The 26171-nt window shown below is 45.5% G+C and overlaps 1 protein-coding gene across 3 annotated transcripts in view; it reads left to right on the top strand.

Annotated features, from left to right (window-relative positions):
* dock5 (dedicator of cytokinesis 5) overlaps positions 1 to 26171 on the top strand; it is a 293002-nt gene that overhangs the window by 247681 nt on the left and 19150 nt on the right. For 2 of the 3 annotated variants that reach the window (XM_078239223.1, XM_078239224.1), the window contains 9 exons: positions 5871 to 5911; positions 7891 to 7981; positions 10503 to 10622; positions 12599 to 12688; positions 12779 to 12883; positions 13475 to 13616; positions 14373 to 14454; positions 21888 to 21972; positions 25247 to 25333. In XM_078239223.1, coding sequence (XP_078095349.1) covers positions 5871 to 5911; positions 7891 to 7981; positions 10503 to 10622; positions 12599 to 12688; positions 12779 to 12883; positions 13475 to 13616; positions 14373 to 14454; positions 21888 to 21972; positions 25247 to 25333 — 843 coding nt within the window. The remainder of the gene's footprint in view (positions 1 to 5870; positions 5912 to 7890; positions 7982 to 10502; positions 10623 to 12598; positions 12689 to 12778; positions 12884 to 13474; positions 13617 to 14372; positions 14455 to 21887; positions 21973 to 25246; positions 25334 to 26171) is intronic. The other variant, XR_013500554.1, reaches the window with a different exon arrangement.

Raw genomic sequence — 26171 nt, 5'->3', positions numbered from 1 at the left:
ATTGGGCCAGTGGGCTGACGAATGGCAGATGGAGTTTAATTTAGATAAATGTGAGGTGATGCATTTTGGTAGATTGAACCAGGGCAGGACTTACTCAGTTAATGGTAGGGCATTGGGGAGAGTTACAGAACAAAGATATCTAGGGGTACATGTTCATAGCTCCTTGAAAGTGGAGTCACAGGTGGACAGGGTGGTGAAGAAGGCATTCGGCATGCTTGGTTTCATCGGTCAGAACATTGAATACAGGAGTTGGGATGTCTTGTTGAAGTTGTACAAGACATTGGTAAGGCCACACTTGGAATACTGTGTACAGTTCTGGTCACCCTATTATAGAAAGGATATTATTAAACTAGAAAGAGTGCAGAAAAGATTTACTAGGATGCTACCGGGACTTGATGGATTGAGTTATAAGGAGAGGCTGGATAGACTGGGACTTTTTTCTCTGGGGCGTAGGAGGCTGAGGGGTGATCTTATAGAGGTCTATAAAATAATGAGGGGCACAGATCAGCTAGATAGTCAATATCTTTTCCCAAAGGTAGGGGAGTCTAAAACTAGAGGGCATAGGTTTAAGGTGAGAGGGGAGAGATACAAAAGGGTCCAGAGAGGCAATTTTTTCACTCAGAGGATGGCGAGTGTCTGGAACAAGCTGCCAGAGGCAGTCGTAGAGGCGGGGACAATTTTGTCTTTTAAAAAGCATTCAGACAGTTACATGGGTAAGATGGGCACCGTAAGAAGCCTCACAACATCAGTCCAACAGGTTTATTTGGTATCACGAGCTTTCAGAGCGCTACATCACTCACCTGATGAAGGAGCAGCGCTCTGAAAGCTCATGATTCCAAATAAACCTGTTGGACGTTGACCTGGTGTTGTGAGACTTCTTACTGTGAGACTTCTTCCTGTGAGACTTCTTGCCATGCCCACCACAGTCCAACGCCGGCATCTCCACATCATGGGTAAGATGTCTACAGAGGGATATGGGCCAAACGCGGGCAATTGGGACTAGCTTAGTGGTTAAAATAACTGGGTGGCATGGACAAGTTGGGCCGAAGGGCCTGTTTCCATGCCGTAAACCTCAATGACGCTATGACTGTGTATGGTTTGCCTCAGTTAAAAGGCTTCACATTAAGGGATCCCTGTCTATGTAACTAATTATGCTCTGCTTCAAAGCTAACTTAAGCTAAAATGACCACCTTTTAAAACCCAGCTTGGAATTCTGGGTTCAGCTGAGAAATTGGCTACGTTCTTTGAAAGTGCAATGTAAGACAAACAGGTTTCCCCACAGGGTAAACAACAGGGTGTCATGGTCACAGCTGCCAGTCGTTTATGTTGGCTGAAAACTGCTTGTACCCAACTCTTTCATAACACAGATAAGTATTTAAATATATTGTAGACACAGATCAATGTTTAGTTAGTTTGACCCAGGCAACCTCTTCTATGTTTCCATGATCCAGATTATGTTTTGAGTTCTTTGGCCAGCACACTACAGGCTTCCAAAAGAGAAAATGCTGGAAAATCTCAGCAGGTCTGGCAGCATCTGTGAGGAGAGAAAAGAGTTGACATTTCGAGTCCCGATGACCCTTTGTCAAAGCTCAGGAAGACAGTCTCTGAGGAAGGAAATGTGGCTGTAGCTTTTTCTCTTTCTGGTTTCAGATTCCAGCATCCACAATAATTTGCTTTTATACACCACTGGCTTCTGCTGCTTTCTCTATTTCTCTCTCTGTCTCCCTCAGGTAATCCTTTTCCGTTTTCTGCCATGTTAATCTTAAATCAATAATGAAGTCTTAACATCGTACGGCCTATTTGGAGGAGTGAATGGATCCCACAGTTCGGCCCACTTCACAACAGCAAGGAGGCCATAATAGCCCCTTTATAGGCCGCTGGTGACATCCCAGGTGGACTAATGGATCCAAGTGGGGGCGCCAAACTTTGGGAAGGATGTCACGAGGCCTTTGAGAAGTTTTGGAAGGCGATGGACTCAAATTGTACCCAGGATACAAATGTAGAGAATAGCCCATTCGAGTCTAGGGGTACAGGTTCATAGCTCCTTGAAAGTGGAGTCACAGGTCGACAGAGTGGTGAAGAAGGCATTCTGCATTGCTGTGAAAGCCATGTGGAAGGATGTGGAAGCCATAGAAAGGGTGCAGAGGAGATTTACAAGGATGTTGCCTGGATTGGGTGGCATGCCTCATGAGGATAGGCTGAGGGAGCTCGGTCTTTTCTCCTTGGAGAGACGAAGGATGAGAGGTGACCTGATAGAGGTGTACAAGATGTTGAGAGGCATAGATCGGGTGGATTCTCAGAGGCTTTTTCCCAGGGCTGAAATGGCTGCTACGAGAGGACACATGTTTAAGGTGCTGGGGGGTAGGTACAGAGGAGATGTCAGGGGTAAGTTTTTCACTCAAAGGGTGGTGGGTGAGTGGAATCGGCTGCCGTCAGTGGTGGTGGAGGCAAACTCGATAGGGTCTTTTAAGGGACTTCTGGATGAGTACATGGGACTTAATAGGATTGAGGATTATAGGTAAGCCTATATAACGGCCCAGGTAGGTAGGGACATGACCGGCGCAACATGTGGGCCGAAGGACCTGTTTGTGCTGTAGTTTTTCTATATTCTAAGCATGCTTGGTTTCATTGGTCAGAACATTGAATACAGGAGTTGGAATGTCTTGTTGAAGTTGTACAAGACATTGGTAAGGCCACACTTGGAATACTGTGTACAGTTCTGGTCACCCTATTATAGAAAGGATATTATTAAACTAGAAAAAGTGCGGAAAAGATTTACTAGGATGCTACCGGGACTTGATGGTTTGAGTTATAAGGAGAGGCTGGATAGACTGGGACTTTTTTCTCTGGAGCGTAGGAGGCTGAGGGGTGATCTTATAGAGGTCTGTAAAATAATGAGGGGCACAGATCAGCGAGATAGCCAATATCTTTTCCCAAAGGTAGGGGAGTCTAAAACTAGAGGGCATAGGTTTAAGGTGAGAGGGGAGAGATACAAAAGGATCCAGAGGGGCAATTTTTTCACACAGAGGGTGGTGAGTGTCTGGAACAAGCTGCCAGAGGTAGTAGTAGAGGCGGGTACAATTTTGTCTTTTAAAAAGCGTTTGGACAGTTACATGAGTAAGATGGGTAGAGAGGGATATGGGCCAAATGCGGGCAATTGGGACTTGCTTACGGGTTTAAAAAAAGGGCGGCATGGACAAGTTGGGCCAAAGGGCCTGTTTCCATGCTGTAAACCTCTATGACTCTATGCTACTCTCCTGTTCAATATGATCATGGCCGATTTGCTTTCTCATATTCCCACTCTCTCTCAATACCACTCCCACAGTCTGAAAGACGTGCTGGTTAGGTGCTAAATTCTCCCTGTGTACCCGAACAGGCGCCGGAGTGTGGCGACTAGGGGATTTTCACAGTAACTTCATTGCAGTGTGAATGTAAGCCCACTTGTGATACTAATAAATAAAACAATAATAAAATAATAATAAGTTTGAACATATTCCTTCTAATTGCAAAGTCCCTGCCCATGTGTGTACGGCACTTTAAGTATGTATAAATGAGCCACATCATGATCTCGACTGATGAAAATTGGTTGTTACTGTGACGTGTGTGTACCTTTAAGAAATGTTTTTTTTAAATCATGCTCTCTGCAGTTTGTAAGCAGGTTTTGGTTTTATTGTTGACGGGCTGATTCCTTTTATTGCTGCTTCAATGGCTTAAATGGGGATTTGTTTATTTTTACCCTGGGCCTCAGGTACTTTCTGGAATTTGGTTTATGACCCTGCGTGGTTAGGGGGAAGACTGGTTGGCAGGTCATGTGTTTTGGGCAGTTTTTTATATTCATAGAGAATTTTAATTTAACCCTGAAAAGTATGAGGTGATGCATTTTGTGGGGACTAACAAGACAAGGGAATACACAGTGAACGGTAGGACACTCGGAGGTACAGAGGGCCAGAGGGACATTGGAGTGCCTGTCCAAAGATTCCTGAAGGCAGCAGGATGGGTAGATAAGGTGGTTAAGAAGGCAGACGGGATACTTGCCTTAATTAGCTGAGGTTTAGAATATAAGAGTAGGGCGGTTGTGATGGAGCTGTATAAAACACTGGTTAGGCCACAGATAGAGTACTGTGTGTAGTTCTGGTCACCACACTACAGGAAGGATGTGATTGGACTGGAGAGGGTGCGGAGGAGATTCACCAGGATGCTGCCTGGGCCGGAGCGTTCCAGCTCTGAAGAGAGGCTGGTTAGACTGGGGTTGTCTTCCTTAGAGCAGAGAAGGCTGAGGGGGGACCCGATCGAGGGGTACAGAATGATGAGGGACATCGATAGGGTGGATAGGAAGAAACTTTTCCCTTCAGTAGAGGGGGCAATAACCAGGGGGCAGAGATTTAAGGGAAGGGGCAGGAGATTGAAAGGGGATTTGAGGGAAAGCTTTTTCACCAGAGGGTGGGGGGAATCTGGGACTCGCTGCCCGAAAGTGGGGTAGAGGCTGGAACCCTCAAAACATTTAGATGAGCACTTGGAACGCTGCAGCACACAAGGCTAGGGACCAAGTACTGGGAAAATGGGGTTGGAATAGATTGATGCTTGATGACTGGGAAAGGCACGATGGGCTGAAGGGCCTCTTTCTGTGTTGGAAAGGTCCATGACTCGCACAATGTAAGCGAAAAAGAGCAGGATTGATGGTGTAAGGCCCTCACCAATAGGTTCATAAGATATAGGAGCCGAATTAGACCATTCGGCCCATCAAGTCTGCTCCGCCATTCAATCATGGCTGATATGCTCCTCATCCCCATTTTCCTGCCTTCTCCCCATAACCCTTCAACCCATTACCAATTAAAAATCTGTCCAACTCCTCCTTAAATGTACTCACTGTCCCAACATCCACCGCACTTTGGGGCAGCGAATTCCACAGATTCACAACCCTTTGGGAGAAGTAGTTTCTCCTCAACTCTGTTTTAAATTTGCTATCCCTCATTCTAAGACTATGACCTCCCGTCCCAGAATGCCCCACAAGAGGAAGCATCCGCTCCACATCTACTTTATCCACACCTTTTATCATCTTGTAAACCTCAATTTGATCTCCCCTCATTCTTCTAAATTCCAGAGAGTATCGGCCTAAACTGTTCAATCTCTCTTCACACGACAAACCCCTCATCTCTGGAATCAATCCAGTGAACCTCCTCTGAACTGCCTCCGATGCCACTACATCTTTCCTCAAATAAGGGGACCAAAACTGTGCACAATACTCCAGGTGCGGCCTCACCAGTGCCTTGTACAGTTGCAACAATATTTCCTTATATTCTATTCCTCTAGCTATAAATGCCAACATCCCATGCGTTTTCTTTATTATCTGCTGAGCGATTTGCTACAGTGGTTATGTAACTAGACTCGTAATCCCAGGACAGTGACATAACGATTCATTGGACGACAGTTCGAATCCCGCCTTAGGGATTTGGGAATTACAAGAGATAAAACTGTCACAAAGGGAAATGGCCCAAAGGGCTCTGGGGAAGGAAATCTGCCATCCTTAACCTTGGTTGGGCCTACGTGCGGCAACCAACTCCTCTCTAAAGTGACATGCCCATTGGACGTGGGGCCTGCACTGTCAGTGGCCTCCGTGCCCGTGGGAAAGCAGGGAGCCAAGAGAGATCTGGCAGGCTGGCACAGGGAAAGGTGCCCGATGGTTGGAGTTAGCCAAGGCCTCCCAGTCCAACTCGAAAGACGGGAGAAAATTGCGGGGGGAAGCGGGGGAGGTCAAAGGTTAAACCGTGGACAAGAGGGAATAAAGAGAAAGGTCAGCAGCCCTCAATCCCAGTTGGGGAGCCGATGGAGAGACCTGGAGCTAACAAATATCCTTTCCATTTCCACCGCAGGCTTTCTATAAGGAGAAGAAACGAGAGGACATCTACATCAGGTGGGTAAACGCCATGGAAGGTCACGCCCTCGTGGACGCCTCACGGAGGCAGGTTGAGACGAGGCCTCAGGAATAATTAACAGCAGCAGGAACCCCTCAACTTTGACAATGGATTATAGAATACCCACAGTGCAGGAGGCCATTCGACCCTTCGAGTCTGCACCGACCACAATCCCACCCACACCCTTTTCCCGTAACCCCACATATTTACCCAGCTAATCCCCTTGACACATTATTCAATTTATCATGGTCAATCCACCTAACCTGCACATCTTTGGACACTAAGGGGCAATTTAGCAAGGCCAATCCACCTAACCTGCACATCTTTGGACACTAAGGGACAATTTAGCATGGCCAGTCCACCTAACCTGCACGTCTTTGGACACTAAGAGGCAATTTAGCATGGCCAATCCACCTAACCTACACATCTTTGGACACTAAGGGGCAATTCAGCATGGCCAATCCACCTAACCTGCACATCTTTGGTCACTAAGGGACAATTTAGCATGGCCAGTCCACCTAACCTGCAAGTCTTTGGACACTAAGGGACAATTTAGCATGGCCAATCCACCTAACCTGCACATCTTTGGACACTAAGGGGCAATTTAGCATGGCCAATCCACCTAACCTACACATCTTTGGACACTAAGGGACAATTTAGCATGGCCAATCCACCTAACCCACACATCTTTGGACACTAAGGGGCAATTTAGCATGGCCAATCCACCTAACCTGCACATCTTTGGACACTAAGGGGCAATTTAGCGTGGCCAATCCACCTAACCTGCACATCTTTGGACACTAAGGGGCAATTTAGCATGGCCAATCCCCCTAACCTACACATCTTTGGACACTAAGGGGCAATTTAGCGTGGCCAATCCACCTAACCTGCACATCTTTGGACACTAAGGGGCAATTTAGCGTGGCCAATCCCCCTAACCTACACATCTTTGGACACTAAGGGGCAATTTAGCGTGGCCAATCCACCTAACCTGCACATCTTTGGACACTAAGGGGCAATTTAGCGTGGCCAATCCACCTAACCCGCACATCTTTGGACACTAAGGGGCAATTTAGCATGGCCAATCCACCTAACCCACACATCTTTGGACACTAAGGGGCAATTCAGCATGGCCAATCCACCTAACCCGCACATCTTTGGACGGTGGGAGGAAACTGGAGCACCTGGAGGAAACCCACGCAGACACGGGGAGAACGTACAGACTCCACACAGACAGTGACCCAAGCCGGGAATCGAACCCAGGTCCCTGGCGCTGTGAGGCAGCAGTGCTAACCTCTGTGCTGCCCCAATAATATGTCTAATTGAGGTGTATAAGATGCTGAAAGGGATTGGCAGGGTAGACTTGGAGAGGATGTTTCCTCTTGTTGGACCTTCTCGAACGAGAGGGCACAGTTTGAGGCAAAGGGGACGGGGGAGGGCAGAATTAAAACTGAAATGAGGTTTAACCCGGTTATGGACTTCAGACCCAATAACAGGAAATGATTAATCAATTGACCAGGGATCAGGGGAATCTATTATTACTGACTTAGCACGGTGGCACAGTGGTTAGCACTGCTGCCTCACAGCTCCAGGGACCCGGGTTCGATTCCCGATCTTGGGTCCCTGTCTGTGTGGAGTTTGCATGTTCTCCCCCCCTGAGTAACTGTAAAGGCTCAATTGTGGGGTATATTCTAGACAGGGAACATTAGGTGTTTGGATACCGAGGGATACGGAGGGGATGGAATTGACGTAGATCGGCCATGATGATGAATGATGGAGTTTCCACGCCCCCCACACCCCTTAAATGCTTGGCAAGAGCGTCCCGAGAATGATTTTGTTTTTAGTGTGGATGTGGGTGTGAGGGGAAGCTCAGAGGGATACCGAGTGATCGAGATGCTCTGTAACCTGGCCTCGGGTTGTCTGGTGGCGATGGAAAGGATGGTTGACGCTCTTAACCCTCTGCTCTTGCCGATGCCAGGTACCTGTACAAGCTGCGAGATCTACATTGTGACTGTGAAAATTACACCGAGGCTGCCTACACCCTACTCCTGCACGCTGAACTACTCCAGGTAAAAGGCACTTTTAACTGTGCTTTCTGAATCTATCAGTGATGCGTCTCCCTGCCCCCTCACATAACAGGAATAGCACCACCCATCATTGCACCCGATACCCGGGGACGATGGAAAATCTAACCGGGCTGGTGTCACATCCTTCGAATTAGTTTCCACCTGCTTCGATGGACCCCTTTTCCCCCTCAGTAGCCGCGCGGGGAGCACAGAACTCCAATCTTGCCAAAAAGATACATGCTGTCGAAGCTTTTCGCCTCGCACTCATCAGATGCAAGAATATGCAAGAATTATCAAATTTTCTGAGGGAGTTGCAAAAGATGCTCTAACCACCGCCCCTCACATTCAGTGGTATTATCATCACTGAATTCCCCCCCCCCTGGCCCCCACTATCAACATCCTGGGGGTTACCATTGATCAGAAACTGAGCTGGATCCAGCCATATAAACACATTGGCTACCAGGTCAGAGGCTGGGAATCCTGCGGAGAGTAACTCACCTCCTGACTCCCCCAAAGCCTGTCCACCATCTACAAGGCACAAGTCAGGAGTGTGATGGAATACTCCCCACTTGCCTGGATGGGTGCGGCTCCAACAACACTCAAGAAGCTCGACACCATCCAGGACAAAGCAGCCCCGCTTGATTGGCACCCCATCCACAAACACTCACTCCCTCCACCACCGACGCTCAGTAGCAGCAGTGTGGACCATCTACAAGATGCACTGCAGCAACTCATCCTTAGACAGCACCTTCCAGACGCACGACCTCTACCATCTAGAAGGACAAGGGCAGCAGATACATGGGGAACACCACCACCTGCAAGTTCCCCTCCGAGCCACTCACCATCCTGACTTGGAAATATATCGGCCGCTCCTTCACTGTCGCTGGGTCAAAATCCTGGAATTCCCTCCCTCACGGCATTGTGGGTCAACCCACAGCACGTGGACTGCAGCGATTCAAGATGGCGGCTCACCACCACCTTCTCAAGGGGCAACTCAGGATGGGCAATAAATGCTGGCCAGCCAGCGACGCCCGTGTCCCACGAATGAATAAAAAAAACAATTTAAGCTACCTGGGAAAAGGCTGCTGATTGGTTGACAAACCCTGACTCCGGTTAAGGCGTTGCCATGGAAATGTACCAGGGAATTATCGACCTCCGGCACACTCCCCCACCCTAAACTGCCGCCCTGCTTTTTTTCTCATTCAAAATATGGACATGTTCCTGTTCCTTGGACAGGATGGAGTACATGTGGCCACGCGTGTATGTGAGGCACATGGTGAGGCCCGACTGACCATCTTAAACTGGTCTCCTGTGGTCATTCTTGGCACACTCAGGATTATTCAGCGAGTCATAGAGGTTTACAGCATGGAAACAGGCCCTTCGGCCCAACTTGTCCATGCCACCCTTTTTTTTTAAACCCTGAAGCTAGTCAAAATTGCCCAGATTTGGCCCATATCCCTCAATGCCCATCGTACCCATGTAACTATCTAAATGCTTTTTAAAAGACAAAATTGTACCCGCCTCTACTACTACCTCTGGGAGCTTGTTCCAGACACTCACCACCCTCTGCGTGAAAAAATTGCCCCTCTGGACACTTTTGCATCTCTCCCCTCTCACCTTAAACCTACGCCCTCCAGTTTTAGACTCCCCTACCTTTGGGAAAAGATGTTGACTATCTAGCTGATCTATGCCCCTCATTATTTTATAGACCTCTATAAGATCACCCCTCAGCCTCCTACGCTCCAGGGAAAAAAGTCCCAGTCTATCCAGCCTCTCCTTAAAACTCAAACCATCAAGTCCCGGTAGCATCCTAGTAAATCTTTTCTGCACTCATAGAAATCATAGAAACCCTACAGTACAGAAAGATGCCATTCGGCCCATCGAGTCTGCACCGACCACAATCCCACCCAGGCCCTACCCCCATATCCCTACATATTTACCCAGTAATCCCTCCAACCTACGCATTTCAGGACACTAAGGGCAATTTTTAGCATGGCCAATCAACCTAACCCGCACATCTTTGGACTCTTTCTAGTTTAATAATATCTCTTCTATAATAGGGTGACCGGAACGGTGCACAATATTCCAAGTGTGGCCTTGCCAATGTCTTGTACAATGTGCTGTCCAACCTTTGGAATATCTCACCACTAGGCATTGAGGCCGACTTTCCCACCTCGCCACGCCTGGCGCAGAATGTGCCGAACCCGGAAAATAACGCACGGGCCTAAAAATCCGTTTCCCGCCCGGCACCAAACAATCCGCCTAACCGGCACGTCGTGGGAGGAAACCGGAGCACCCGGAGGAAACCCACGCAGACACGGGGGAGAAGGTGCAGACTCCGCACAGACAGTGACCCAAGCCGGGAATCGAACCCGGGTCCCTGGCGCTGTGAGGCAGCGGTGCTAACGGGGTGTTCACCGTGCCACCCCGTTTTTGTGATGGGTAGCACGATGTGGAAGCAAGACTCAGCCTAGCAATGATTCTTGACTCTCTCTGTGTGTTCTCTCCTGTTGGTGATTGCAAGTGGTCAGACCAGCCTTGTGCGCCGCACCTCATGAATAGAGGGGATTACCAAGCCCTGACCAACCGGGAACTAAAGGAGAGGCTTTATCAAGAAATTATCCATTACTGTGACAAGGGCAAGGTTAGTATGCCACACGCAAGCACACGCGTACCCCCAGTGCGTCCCAACGCGGTTCCCCGTCACTCAAACCACCGCCACGTCCTCTTCCTCTCTCAGGGTTTGGAACCGATTGCCTTCATCCCAGTAGGGGGCCATTCAGCCCATCGGATCTGTCCTAGCACCACGCGAGAGCTACCTACCTCCTCTCCCACTCCACTTGCCCCTGCTTCAGATCCAAACCCCTTTCAAGACATTCGATTGAATCTGCCTCCAATTCCCTCTGAGGCAACACCCTTACCTCGCTCCTCATGTCTCCATTTCTTCAAATCGCGATGGCCTCGCAGTATTATCGCTTAGACTATCAATCCAGAAACTCAGCTAACGTTCTGGGGGAACCCGGGTTCGAATCCCATGTCGGCAGATGGTGGAATTTGAATTCAATAAAAAAAATCTGGAATTAAGAATCTACTGATGACCATGAAACCATTGTCGATTGTCGGAAAAACCCATCTGGTTCACTACTGTCCTTTAGGGAAGGAAATCTGCCGTCCTTACCCGGTCTGACCTACATGTGACTCCAGAGCCACAGCAATGTGGTTGACTCTCAACTGCCCTCCAAGGGCAACTAGGGATGGGCAATAAATGCTGGCCCAGCCAGCGACACCCATGTCCCACGAAGGAATTTTAAAAATCCAGACACTCAGCTAATGTTCTGGGGCCCTGGGTTCGAATCCCGCCACGGCAGCTGGTGGAATTTGAATTCAATTTTAAAAAATCTGGAATTAAGAATCTACTGATGACCATGAAACCATTGTCGATTGTCACAAAAACCTATCTGGTTCACTAATGTCCTTTAGGGAAGGAAATCTGCTGTTCTTACCCGGTCTGGACTACATGTGACTCCAGAGCCACAGCAATGGGCGGCACGGTAGCGCAGTGGTTAGCACTGCTGCTTCACAGCTCCAGGGACCTGGGTTCGATTCCCGGCTCAGGTCACTGTCTGCGGAGTTTGCACATTCTCCTCGTGCCTGCGTGGGTTTCCTCCGGGTGCTCCGGTTTCCTCCCACAGTCCAAAGATGTGCGGGTTAGGTTGATTGGCCATGCTAAAATTGCCCTTAGTGTCCTGAGATGCATAGGTTAGAGGGATTAGCGGGTAAATATGTAGGGATATGGGGGTAGGGCTTGGGTGGGATTGTGGTCGGTACAGACTCGATGGGCCGAATGGCCTCTTTCTGTGCTGTAGGGTTTCTATGGTTCAATGTGGTTGAATCTCAACTGCCCTCCAAGGGCAACTAGGGATGGGCAATAAATGCTGGCCCAGCCAGCGACGCCCATGTCCCAAGCGTTTTTTAAAAATCCATGGATTTTTCCAACAATCGACAATGGTTTCAGGGTCATCAGTAGATTCTTAATTCCAGATTTATTTTTATTCAATTCAAATTCCACCATCTGCCGTGGCGGGATTCGAACCCGGGCTCCCCCAGAACATTAGCTGAGTTTCTGGATTAATAGTTCAGCGGTTATACCACGAGGCCATCGGCTCCCCCATGCGAGATTGACCCTTAGTGTCAGGGGGATTAACAGGGTAAATACGTGGGGTTATGGGGCCTGGGTGGGATTGTGGTCGGTGCAGGCTCGATGGGCCGAATGGCCTCCTTCTGCACTGTAGGGATTCTATGATTCTAGCTCCCCCCTCATTCTTCTAAACTCCAACAATTCTCGGCCTAAACTGCCCGATCTCTCTTCATAAGACAATCCTGGAATCAATCTAGTCAACCTTCTCTGAACCTCCAATACATTTACATCCTTTCTCAAGTAAGGGGACCAGAATTGTGCATTGTAGTCGAGATGTGGTCTCACCCACGCTCTTGCAACAGTATTTGTACAAAGCCTAACCTGAGTTCCTCCATCCCACTGAGACACGCTCCCCCGCCCCGATTAATAATTGCCCTTCCGAGACTCTCACCCAGACTCAGATGTTGCTCTCTCGATCACAGATGTGGGAAAACGCCATCAAACTGTGCAAAGAGTTGGCGGCGATGTACGAGAAAGAGATATTCGAGTATGAGGAGTTGAGCCTTCTCCTGGTAAGATGTCCCAATGCGTGACATTCACTCCACATTTCTGTGTCTCCCTCCATTCTCTCAACACTGATCTTTCTGCGTTCCCTGTCACAGAAACAGCAAGCCAAATTCTACGAGAAGATTATGAAGGCCATGAGGCCTTTGCCGGAGTATTTTGCAGTCGGATATTACGGGCAAGGATTCCCCTCCTTCCTGCGGGTAAGTAACACTACCGCCACGTTAATCTACACTGTCGCCCATCAAACACTCCCAGGACAGGTACAGCACGGGGTTAGATACAGAGTAAAGCTCCCTCTACACTGTCCCCATCAAACACTCCCAGGACAGGTACAGCATGGGATTAGATACAGAGTAAAGCTCCTTCTATACTGTCCCCATCAAACACTCCCAGGACAGGTACAGCACGGGGTTAGATACAGAGTAAAGCTCCCTCTCCACTGTCCCCCATCAAACACTCCCAGGACAGGTACAGCACGGGGTTAGATACAGAGTAAAGCTCCTTCTATACTGTCCCCATCAAACACTCCCAGGACAGGTACAGCACGGGGTTAGATACAGAATATAATTGGTTCAACATTGGTCTACATAACCCAGATGCCTCCACACATGGCCATTTGTAAGTATCAGGAACAGATGATGGAATGTTATGCGCGTACTGGCTGGTGTCTGGATTAAGCTGTGTGTGTCGTTTGGGAATATATCCTGAAGGGACAGGGTCACGTACAAAGATTGTGTCTGCACTGAAGGGAAGGGCAGTGCACCCCAGTTCCATCTCTCTTCTTTCTCCAGAATAGAATGTTTATTTACCGTGGGAAGGAGTACGAACGATACGAGGACTTCCGATTGAAACTGGCGACCCAATTTCCCAATGCTGAGAAAATGACAAGCACTTCCCCACCTGGCGATGAACTGAAGGCCTCGCCCACGCAGTGTATCCTTTGTCCGTTGTCCCGAGACTATTCCCACATTTTCTTGCTTCCCTTCCGCAGCCAGGCGTCTGTTGCGCGTGAACGGGTTGGGGTTTGTAGATTGTGCCGTTAAACATTCTGTACAAACATTCCCCACCGCTGCCACCATGTGCCGTTCTTGACAACCACAGGCAACACTCGCCCACCTGGCCCCCTTGGGGAGGAGCTCTTGTTCCAGGAGTCTGAAGGTACAAGCGGTAGGTGCCGTGTTGCCTCTGCTATCCTTGCTCCTCATTGGTGGTCCACAGTCCGAGTTACACAGGCTGATCCCACACCAGAGTGGAGGCAGGATAATAGAAGCAGCAGGTGAGTGAGGTGCAAGGCCTGACCTGACTTCCAAGCAGTTTGCAATCACCTGCGGAAGGAGCGATAGCATCCTCTAAGATTAAGGCATTCAAATCACCAGCTTTTTAAACTGGCCGTGGCTACAGCTCTTCACTTTCCCCGATCAAAGGTTCCCAGCCCACCAGTTTCACGTCTCTCACCTGGTTGGCGTTGGCAAGTTGCGAGTAGCCCTCACCCCTACCCATACCCTTACCTGCTGCACCCCCCCTTCCCCCCATCATTGAAATTCAGGCCATTATCTAGCCTCTGTCACTGGAGTGATGGATAAGAGAGCGACGGAGGAACACACATTAGCTATGGACAGGATTGAGTCAGTATTAATCCAGAACATTGTGAATACAGAGCATTTCCCATTCCTTGACCCGAGTACTCAGATGTTCAGTGTTTCACTGTGAAGCCAGTCCTTAACCTCCCATTGTATTACAAGGACAAACCTGTTCCGGAGCAGATCTTAAAGTAAGTGACATTACAGACCGACTTACTCTGAGAGAGAAGTCACAAACGAATCTAGCTTCAATTCTTTTGATTTGATTTGATTTATTATTGTCACATGTATTGGGATACAGTGAAAAGTATTGTTTGATTTATTATTGTCACATGTACTGGGATACAGTGAAAAGTATTGTTTGATTTATTATTGTCACATGTACTGGGACACAGTGAAAAGTATTGTTTGATTTATTATTGTCACATGTACTGGGACACAGTGAAAAGTATTGTTTGATTTATTATTGTCACATGTACTGGGATACAGTGAAAAGTATTGTTTGATTTATTATTGTCACATGTACTGGGACACAGTGAAAAGTATTGTTTGATTTATTATTGTCACATGTACTGGGATACAGTGAAAAGTATTGTTTGATTTATTATTGTCACATGTACTGGGATACAGTGAAAAGTATTGTTTGATTTATTATTGCCACATGTACTGGGATACAGTGAAAAGTATTGTTTGATTTATTATTGTCACATGTATTGGGATACAGTGAAAAGTATTGTTTGATTTATTATTGTCACATGTACTGGGATACAGTGAAAAGTATTGTTTGATTTATTATTGTCACATGTATTGGGATACAGTGAAAAGTATTGTTTGATTTATTATTGTCACATGTACTGGGATACAGTGAAAAGTATTGTTTGATTTATTATTGTCATGCACTGGGATACAGTGAAAAGTATTGTTTGATTTATTATTGTCACATGTACTGGGATACAGTGAAAAGTATTGTTTGATTTATTATTGTCATGCACTGGGATACAGTGAAAAGTATTGTTTGATTTATTATTGTCACATGTACTGGGATACAGTGAAAAGTATTGTTTGATTTATTATTGTCATGCACTGGGATACAGTGAAAAGTATTGTTTGATTTATTATTGTCACCTGTACTGGGATACAGTGAAAAGTATTGTTTGATTTATTATTGTCATGCACTGGGATACAGTGAAAAGTATTGTTTGATTTATTATTGTCACATGTACTGGGATACAGTGAAAAGTATTGTTTGATTTATTATTGTCATGCACTGGGATACAGTGAAAAGTATTGTTTGATTTATTATTGTCACATGTACTGGGATACAGTGAAAAGTATTGTTTGATTTATTATTGTCACATGTACTGGGATACAGTGAAAAGTATTGTTTGATTTATTATTGTCATGCACTGGGATACAGTGAAAAGTATTGTTTGATTTATTATTGTCACATGTACTGGGATACAGTGAAAAGTATTGTTTGATTTATTATTGTCACATGTACTGGGATACAGTGAAAAGTATTGTTTGATTTATTATTGTCATGCACTGGGATACAGTGAAAAGTATTGTTTGATTTATTATTGTCATGCACTGGGATACAGTGAAAAGTATTGTTTGATTTATTATTGTCACATGTACTGGGATACAGTGAAAAGTATTGTTTGATTTATTATTGTCACATGTACTGGGACACAGTGAAAAGTATTGTTTGATTTATTATTGTCACATGTACTGGGATACAGTGAAAAGTATTGTTTGATTTATTATTGTCATGCACTGGGATACAGTGAAAAGTATTATTTGATTTATTATTGTCACATGTACTGGGATACAGTGAAAAGTATTGTTTGATTTATTATTGTCACATGTACTGGGATACAGTGAAAAGTATTGTTTGATTTATTATTGTCATGCACTGGGATACAGTGAAAAGTATTGTTTGATTTATTATTGTCACATGTACTGGGACACAGTGAAAAGTATTGTTTGATTTATTATTGTCACATGTACTGGGATACAGTGAAAAGTATTGTTTGATTTATTATTGTCACATGTACTGGGATACAGTGAAAAGTATTGTTTGATTTATTATTGTCACATGTACTGGGATACAGTGAAAAGTATTGTTTGATTTATTATTGTCATGTACTGGGACACAGTGAAAAGTATTGTTTGATTTATTATTGTCACATGTACTGGGACACAGTGAAAAGTATTGTTTGATTTATTATTGTCACATGTACTGGGATACAGTGAAAAGTATTGTTTGATTTATTATTGTCATGCACTGGGATACAGTGAAAAGTATTGTTTGATTTATTATTGTCACATGTACTGGGACACAGTGAAAAGTATTGTTTGATTTATTATTGTCACATGTATTGGGATACAGTGAAAAGTATTGTTTGATTTATTATTGTCACATGTATTGGGACACAGTGAAAAGTATTGTTTGATTTATTATTGTCACATGTACTGGGACACAGTGAAAAGTATTGTTTGATTTATTATTGTCACATGTACTGGGATACAGTGAAAAGTATTGTTTGGTTTATTATTGTCACATGTATTGGGATACAGTGAAAAGTATTGTTTGATTTATTATTGTCACATGTATTGGGACACAGTGAAAAGTATTGTTTGATTTATTATTGTCACATGTACTGGGACACAGTGAAAAGTATTGTTTGATTTATTATTGTCACATGTACTGGGATACAGTGAAAAGTATTGTTTGATTTATTATTGTCACATGTACTGGGATACAGTGAAAAGTATTGTTTGATTTATTATTGTCACATGTACTGGGACACAGTGAAAAGTATTGTTTGATTTATTATTGTCACATGTACTGGGACACAGTGAAAAGTATTGTTTGATTTATTATTGTCACATGTACTGGGACACAGTGAAAAGTATTGTTTGATTTATTATTGTCACATGTACTGGGACACAGTGAAAAGTATTGTTTGATTTATTATTGTCACATGTACTGGGACACAGTGAAAAGTATTGTTTGATTTATTATTGTCACATGTACTGGGATACAGTGAAAAGTATTGTTTGATTTATTATTGTCATGCACTGGGATACAGTGAAAAGTATTGTTTGATTTATTATTGTCACATGCACTGGGATACAGTGAAAAGTATTGTTTGATTTATTATTGTCACATGTATTGGGATACAGTGAAAAGTATTGTTTGATTTATTATTGTCACATGTACTGGGATACAGTGAAAAGTATTGTTTGATTTATTATTGTCATGCACTGGGATACAGTGAAAAGTATTGTTTGATTTATTATTGTCACATGCACTGGGATACAGTGAAAAGTATTGTTTGATTTATTATTGTCACATGTATTGGGATACAGTGAAAAGTATTGTTTGATTTATTATTGTCACATGTACTGGGATACAGTGAAAAGTATTGTTTGATTTATTATTGTCACATGTACTGGGATACAGTGAAAAGTATTGTTTGATTTATTATTGTCACATGTACTGGGATACAGTGAAAAGTATTGTTTGATTTATTATTGTCACATGTACTGGGATACAGTGAAAAGTATTGTTTGATTTATTATTGTCACACGTATTGGGATACAGTGAAAAGTATTGTTTGATTTATTATTGTCACACGTACTGGGATACAGTGAAAAGTATTGTTTGATTTATTATTGTCACATGTACTGGGATACAGTGAAAAGTATTGTTTGATTTATTATTGTCACATGTACTGGGATACAGTGAAAAGTATTGTTTGATTTATTATTGTCACATGTACTGGGATACAGTGAAAAGTATTGTTTGATTTATTATTGTCACATGTATTGGGATACAGTGAAAAGTATTGTTTGATTTATTATTGTCACATGTATTGGGATACAGTGAAAAGTATTGTTTGATTTATTATTGTCACATGTACTGGGATACAGTGAAAAGTATTGTTTGATTTATTATTGTCACATGTACTGGGATACAGTGAAAAGTATTGTTTGATTTATTATTGTCACATGTACTGGGATACAGTGAAAAGTATTGTTTGATTTATTATTGTCACATGTACTGGGACACAGTGAAAAGTATTGTTTGATTTATTATTGTCACATGTACTGGGACACAGTGAAAAGTATTGTTTGATTTATTATTGTCACATGTACTGGGACACAGTGAAAAGTATTGTTTGATTTATTATTGTCACATGTATTGGGATACAGTGAAAAGTATTGTTTGATTTATTATTGTCACATGTATTGGGATACAGTGAAAAGTATTGTTTGATTTATTATTGTCACATGTACTGGGATACAGTGAAAAGTATTGTTTGATTTATTATTGTCACATGTACTGGGATACAGTGAAAAGTATTGTTTGATTTATTATTGTCACATGTACTGGGATACAGTGAAAAGTATTGTTTGATTTATTATTGTCACATGTACTGGGACACAGTGAAAAGTATTGTTTGATTTATTATTGTCACATGTACTGGGACACAGTGAAAAGTATTGTTTGATTTATTATTGTCACATGTACTGGGACACAGTGAAAAGTATTGTTTCTTGCGCACTATACAGACAAAGCGTACTGTTCATAGAGCACAGAGGGGAGAAGGAAAGGAGAGGGTGCAGAATGTAGTGTTACAGTTAGAGAAAGATCAACTTAATATAAGTTCGGCCCATTCAAAAGTCTGACAGCAGCAGGGAAGAAGCTGTTCTTGTGTCAGTTGGTACGTGACCTCAGACTTTTGTATCTTTTTCCCAACGGAAGAAGGTGGAAGTGAGAATGTCCGGGGTGCGTGGGGTCCTTGATTATGCTGGCTGCTTTTCCCGAGGCAGCGGGAAGTGTAGACGGAGTTAATGGATGGGAGGCTGGTTTGCGCGATGGACTGGGCTACATTCACGACCCTTTGTAGTTTCTTGCGGACTTGGACAGAGCAGGAGCCAGACCAAGCTGTGATACAACCAGGAAGAATGCTTTCTATGATACATCTGAAGAAATTGATGAGGGTCGTACCAGACATGACAAATTTTCTTAGACTCCTGAGAAAGTAGAGGCTTTGGTGGGCTTTCTTAACTATAGCGTTCGTGTGGAGGGACCAGGACAGATTGTTGGTGATCTGGACACCTCGAAACTGGAAGCTCTCAACCATTTCCACTTCATCCCCATTGATGGAGACAGGGGCATGTTCTCCTCTACGTTTCCTGAAGTCGATGACAATCTCCTTCATTTTGTTGACATTGAGGGAGAGATTATTGTTGCCGCACCAGTTCACCAGATTCTCTATCTCATTCCTGTACTCCATCTCGTCATTGTTTGAGATCCGACCCACTACGGTGGTGTCGTCAGCAAACTTGAAAATGGAATTGGAGGGGAATTTGGCCGCACAGTCATAAGGATCTTGAGCAGTAAGCAATCTCATGCGATTGCTGGGCTAGATTGGAATTTAGAAGCAGCTGGAGGCCATTCAGCCCCTTCTCGAGTCTGTTCTGGCATCCAATCAGATCATGGATCATCCACAGCCTTATTCCATGTTCACCCCTTCATGACTTAGACATAGAAGCATGGAAACAGGCCCTTCAGCCCAACTTGTCCATGCCGTCCTTTCACTTGGAATGAACAATTAAAAACCTCAAACTGGTTTTGCCATTTCTGGGAGAGAATTCCAAATTTCTACCGTGCTTTACATTTAGAAGTTTTCTAAATCTCACTCCTGGAGAGGTTGCAAAGGGCCAGCACAGGCACGATGGACAGATAGGCCTCTCTTATCGTTCTACGTTACTTGCAGCCTCTGTTCCAGAGAACTATTACTTTTGGAAAATGGTGGATAGGGTTTGTGGCACTGTGGCGCAAAGGATGGCAAGTTAGACTTATAGTCATCGTCTGGGAAGGCTTTCAAAGGTTGTGCGTTTGAATCTCACCGGAGTTTGCTTTGGGGTGGCACGGTGGCACAGTGGTTAGCAAGGAACCAGGTTCGATTCCTGGCTTGGGTCACTGTCCGTATGGAGTTTGCACATTCTCCCTGTGCCCTCGTGCGTTTCCTCTGGGTGCTCCGGTTTCCTCCCACAGTCAAAGATGTGCAGGTTAGGTGGATTGACCATGCTAAATTGCCCCTTAGTGTCCAAAGATATGTAAGCTAGGTGGATTGGCCATGCTAAATTGCCCCTTAGTGTCCAAAGATGTGTAGGTTAGGTGGATTGGCCATGCTAAATTGCTCCTTGGTGTCCAAAGATATGTAAGCTAGGTGGATTGGCCATGCTAAATTGCCCCTTAGTGTCCAAAGATATGTAGGCTAGGTGGATTGGCCATGCTAAATTGCCCCTTAGTGTCCAAAGATGTGCAGGTTAGGTGGATTGGCCATGCTAAATTGCCCCTTAGTGTCCAAAGATGTGCAGGTTAGGTGGATTGGCCATGCTAAATTGTCCCTTAGTGTCCAAAGATGTGCAGGTTAGGTGGATTGGCCATGCTAAATTGCCCCTTAGTGTCCAAAGATGTGCAGGTTAGGTGGAATGGCCATGCTAAATTGCCCCTTAGTGTCCAAAGATGTGTAGGTTAGGTGGATTGGCCATGCTAAATTGCTCCTTAGTGTCCAAAGATATGTAAGCTAGGTGGATTGGCCATGCTAAATTGCCCCTTAGTGTCCAAAGATATGTAGGCTAGGTGGATTGGCCATGCTAAATTGCCCCTTAGTGTCCAAAGATGTGCAGGTTAGGTGGATTGGCCATGCTAAATTGCTCCTTGGTGTCCAAAGATATGTAAGCTAGGTGGATTGGCCATGCTAAATTGCCCCTTAGTGTCCAAAGATATGTAGGCTAGGTGGATTGGCCATGCTAAATTGCCCCTTAGTGTCCAAAGATGTGCAGGTTAGGTGGATTGGCCATGCTAAATTGCCCCTTAGTGTCCAAAGATGTGCAGGTTAGGTGGATTGGCCATGCTAAATTGTCCCTTAGTGTCCAAAGATGTGCAGGTTAGGTGGATTGGCCATGCTAAATTGCCCCTTAGTGTCCAAAGATGTGCAGGTTAGGTGGAATGGCCATGCTAAATTGCCCCTTAGTGTCCAAAGATGTGTAGGTTAGGTGGATTGGCCATGCTAAATTGCTCCTTAGTGTCCAAAGATATGTAAGCTAGGTGGATTGGCCATGCTAAATTGCCCCTTAGTGTCCAAAGATATGTAGGCTAGGTGGATTGGCCATGCTAAATTGCCCCTTAGTGTCCAAAGATGTGCAGGTTAGGTGGATTGGCCATGCTAAATTGCCCCTTAGTGTCCAAAGATGTATAGGTTAGGTGGATTGGCCATGCTAAATTGCCCCTTAGTGTCCAAAGATGTGCAGGTTAGGTGGATTGGCCATCCTAAATTGCCCCTTAGTGTCCAAAGATATGTAGGCTAGGTGGATTGGCCATGCTAAATTGCCCCTTAGTGTCCAAAGATGTGTAGGTTAGGTGGATTGGCCATGCTAAATTGCACCTTAGTGTCAGGGGTAAATGCATGGGATTATGGGGATAGGGCCTGGTGGGATTGTTGTCAGTGTAGGCTCAATGGGCTGAATGGCCTCCTTCTGCACTGTAGGATTCTATGATTCAATGATCTGAAGAGCTGTCTTCACTTCTTTCCTCAAACAGTTTCTACCGAGCCAACGAGGTCCAGCAGTTCCAGTACTCGCGCCCCTTCAGGAAGGGAGAGAAAGATCCCGACAATGAGTTTGCGGTAAGGAGCGCATTGGCGGCCTCAAAGTTCCCTTTCCCCCCCCCATCAGGGCAAATGCAGGAGTGTCAACTTTTAAACTGATGCCAGAATTTGTACCGCAGGAGGAAAGGGGACTGATTGGTCAGCAAGTGGACTCTGATTGACCATGGAGAGAGCAAGGCGGAGCTATAGGCTCCGGTAATCCAAAAATGGGCACAAAACAAGAACAATCCTGAGTGCGCTCATGGTACACATTTAAGATAACTGGTCATAATGTGACTCATTTATATGTGCTTAAGTGATATACGTTCATATGTAGAACCCTGTACTCCGCAAACAAAAGGAATATGTTCAGGTTTTAAACCTTTTTTTGGATTACCCAGGAATTTGGGGAGCCCATAGATCCCCATTGCTTGTAATGCCTCAACCAATCGTGGCTGACTTGCCAACCAATCAGCACACTTGTCATCTGTTCATAGAATCATACAGTGAAGAAGAGGCCCTTTGGCCCATCAATCCTGCACCAACACATGAGAACACCTGACCTCCCACCTAATCTCATCCACCAGCACTGGGCCCGTAGCCTTGAATGTTGCGATGTGCCAAGTGCTCATCCAGGTACTTTTTAAAGGATGTGAGGCCTCCCACCCCCACCACCCTCCCAGGCAGCACATTCCAGACCCTCACCACCCTCTGGGTAAAAAGGTTTTTCCTCACATCCCCCCCAAACCTCCTGCCCCTCACCTTGAACCTAGATCCCCTCGTAACTGACCCTTCAACTAAGAGGAACAGCTGCTCCTTATCCACCCTGTCCATGTCCCTCATAATCTTGTACACCTCAATCAGGTCACCCCCTCAGTCTTCTCTGCTCCAATGAAAACAACCCAAGCCTATCCAACCTCTCTTCATAACTTAAATGCTCCGTCCCAGGCAGGATCCTGGTGAATCTCCTCTGCACCCCCTCCAGTGCAATCACACCCTTCCTATAATGTGGCGACCAGAACTGCACGCAGTGCTCCAGCTGTGGCCTCACCAAAGTTCTATACAACTCCGACATGACCTGTCTGCTTTTGTAATCTATACCCCGATTGATAAAGGCTAGTGTGCCGTATGCCTTTTTCACCACCCTATTAACCTGCCTTTCCACCTTCAGAGATCTGTGGACAAACACGCCAAGGTCCCTTTGTTCCACAGAACTTCCTAGTATCACCTGTTGCGCAGGATGTCGTGACTGTTTGAAATTTGGTATTCTTCTGCCTGTCCTGATGAATGCGAGATGTCAAGCTTCAACAACTCGTGTCTTTCAAGTGATATTGCATTCTCGTGCGACCAATTGATGCATGCCCACTCTCCCCACCCCACCCCTCCGCACTCTTGTTCTCTTGGTGGTTCAAGAGGTGTCTATAAAATTGGAAATAGAGTCATAGAGGTTTACAGCATGGAAACAGGCCCTTCGGCCCAACATGTCCATACCATCCTTTTTTTTTAACCACTAAGCTAGTCCCAATTGCCCACATTTGGCCCATATCCCTCTATACCCATCGTACCCATGTAACTGTCTAAATGCTTTTTAAAAGACACAATTGTACCCGCCTCTACTACTGCCTCTGGCAGCTCGTTCCAGACACTCACCACCCTCTGTGTGAAAAAATTGCCCCTCTGGACACTTTTGTATCTCTCCCCTCTCACCTTAAACCTATGCCCTCTAGTTTTAGACTCCCCTACCTTTGGGAAAAGATATTGACTATCGAGCTGATCTGTGCCCCTCATTATTTTATAGACCTCTATAAGATCACCCCTCAGCCTCCTACGCTCCAGAGAAAAAAGTCCCAGTCTATCCAGCCTCTCCTTATAACTCAAACCATCAAGTCCCGGTAACATTCTAGTAAATCTTTTCTGCACTCTTTCTAGTTTAATAATATCCTTTCTATAATAGGGTGACCAGAACTGCAAACAGTATTCCAAGTGTGGCCTTACCAATGTCTTGTACAACTTCAACAAGACGTCCCAACTCCTGTATTCAATGTTCTGACCAATGAAACCAAGCATGCCGAATGCCTTCTTCACCACTCTGTCCACCTGTGATTCCACTTTCAAGGAGCTATGAACATGTACCCCTGGATCTCTTTGTTCTATGTTTAACCTTTGACACTTGACCTGAAATCAGTGAAGACAAGAATCAAATAATCACTTCATCTGCTTCAGGTCACCGATCGGAAAGATTGGCTCTTGCTTTTCTCCCAACCTCCATAGGCCCAGATTTGGTTAAATGGTGGGGGGGAGGGGGGTGCCTAAACCCGCCAACCTTCTGTCCCGGAGGGAATCCTACTGAGCCACAGAGGCCGGCAGTGTTGAACCGTACAGGGAATTCTCGATGGAGATACACAGAATACCACAGTGCAGAAGAGGCCATTCGGCCCATCGAGTCTGCACCGATGCATGAGAGGCCCTGACCAGCCCACCTAATCCCACTTGCCAGCACTAGGCCCGTAGCCTTGAATGTTATGACGTGCCAAGTACTCATCCAGGTACTTTTTAAAGGATGTGAGGCATCCCGCCCCCACCACCCTCCCAGGCAGCGCATTCCAGACCCTCACCACCCTCTGGGTAAAAAGGTTTTTCCTCACATCCCCCCTAAACCTCCCACCCCTCACTTTTAACTTGTGTCCCCTCGTGACTGACCCTTCAACTAAGGGGAACAGCTGCTCCTTATCCACCCTGCCCATGTCCCTCATAATCTTGTACACCTTGATCAGGTCGCCCCTCAGTCTTCTCTGCTCCTATGAAAACAACCCAAGCCTATCCAACCTCTCTTCATAACTTAAATGCTCCGTCCCAGGCAGCATCCTGGTGAATCTCCTCTGCACCCCCTCCAGTGCAATCACATCCTTCCTATAATGTGGCGACCAGAACTGCACACAGTGCTCCAGCTGTGGCCTCACCAAAGTTCAAACAACTCCATCATGACCTCTCTGCTTTTGTAACCTACACCCCGATTGATAAAGGCGAGTGTGTCATATGCCTTTTTCACCACCCGATTAACCTGCCTTTCCGTCTTCAGAGATCTGTGGACAAACACGCCAAGGTCCCTTTGCATCATATGAAGGTCGGAGTGTGAACACCATTGAATATTCCGGGCCTGAGGGAAAAGGGGCGGATCTTTCCCACTTTTCTGTCCCTGTTTTCCGGCAGGGAAGAGGGAGTGAGCGAGGATTGTCACCAACAGGGCCAGGGGATGTGTGGGGGGGGGGTTGAAAGGTGATGTGTAACCTTATAGATGCCTCTTGCATTTCAGACCATGTGGATAGAAAGAGTGACTTACACAACAGCGTACAAGTTCCCCGGCATTCTCCAGTGGTTTGAGGTCAAAGCCACAATGTCCGTAAGTATTGCTTTTGTTCTTTTGAAAGTAAGCACGCAGGTACAGCAGGCAGTAAAGAAGGCAAATGGTATGTTGGCCTCATAGCGAGAGGATTTGAGTATAGGGATAGGGATGTTTTGCTGCAATTATACAGGGCGTTCCCCCCATATCCCTTTAGCCCCAAGAGCGATATCTAATTTCTTCTTGAAATCACACAACGTTTTGGCCTCAGTACTTTCTGTGGTAGTGAATTCCACGCATTCATAGAAATCATAGAATCATAGAAGCCCTATAGTACAGAAAGAGGCCATTCGGCCCATCGAGTCTGCACCGACCACAATCCCACCCAGGCCCTACCCCCATATCCCTACATATTTTACACACTAATCCCTCTAACCTACGCATATCAGGACACTAAGGGGCAATTTTAGCATGGCCAATCAACCTAACCCGCACATTCACCACCCCCTGGATGAAGAAATTTCTCCTCACCTCAGTTCTAAAAGATTTACCCCTTATCCTCAAACTATGACCCCCTAGTTCTGGACTCCCCCCACCATCGGGAACATTCTTTCTGAATCTATCCTGTCTAACCCTGTTAGAATTTTATAAGTTTCTATGAGATCCCCTCTCACTCTTCTAAACCCCAGTGAATATAATCCTAACCGACTTAGTCTCTCCTCATATGACAGACCTGCCATCCCAGGAGTCAGCCTGGTAAACCTTCCCTGCACTCCCTCTATAGCAAGGACATCCTTCCTCAGATACAGACACCAAAACTGCACACAATACTCCAGGTGTGGCCTCACCAATGCCCTGTACAATTGCAGCAAAACATCCCTATTCCTATACTCAAATC

Source organism: Mustelus asterias, chromosome 22, assembly GCF_964213995.1.
Source record: "Mustelus asterias chromosome 22, sMusAst1.hap1.1, whole genome shotgun sequence".
Taxonomy (NCBI): domain Eukaryota; kingdom Metazoa; phylum Chordata; class Chondrichthyes; order Carcharhiniformes; family Triakidae; genus Mustelus; species Mustelus asterias.
This window is presented reverse-complemented; position numbering and strand designations above follow the sequence as displayed.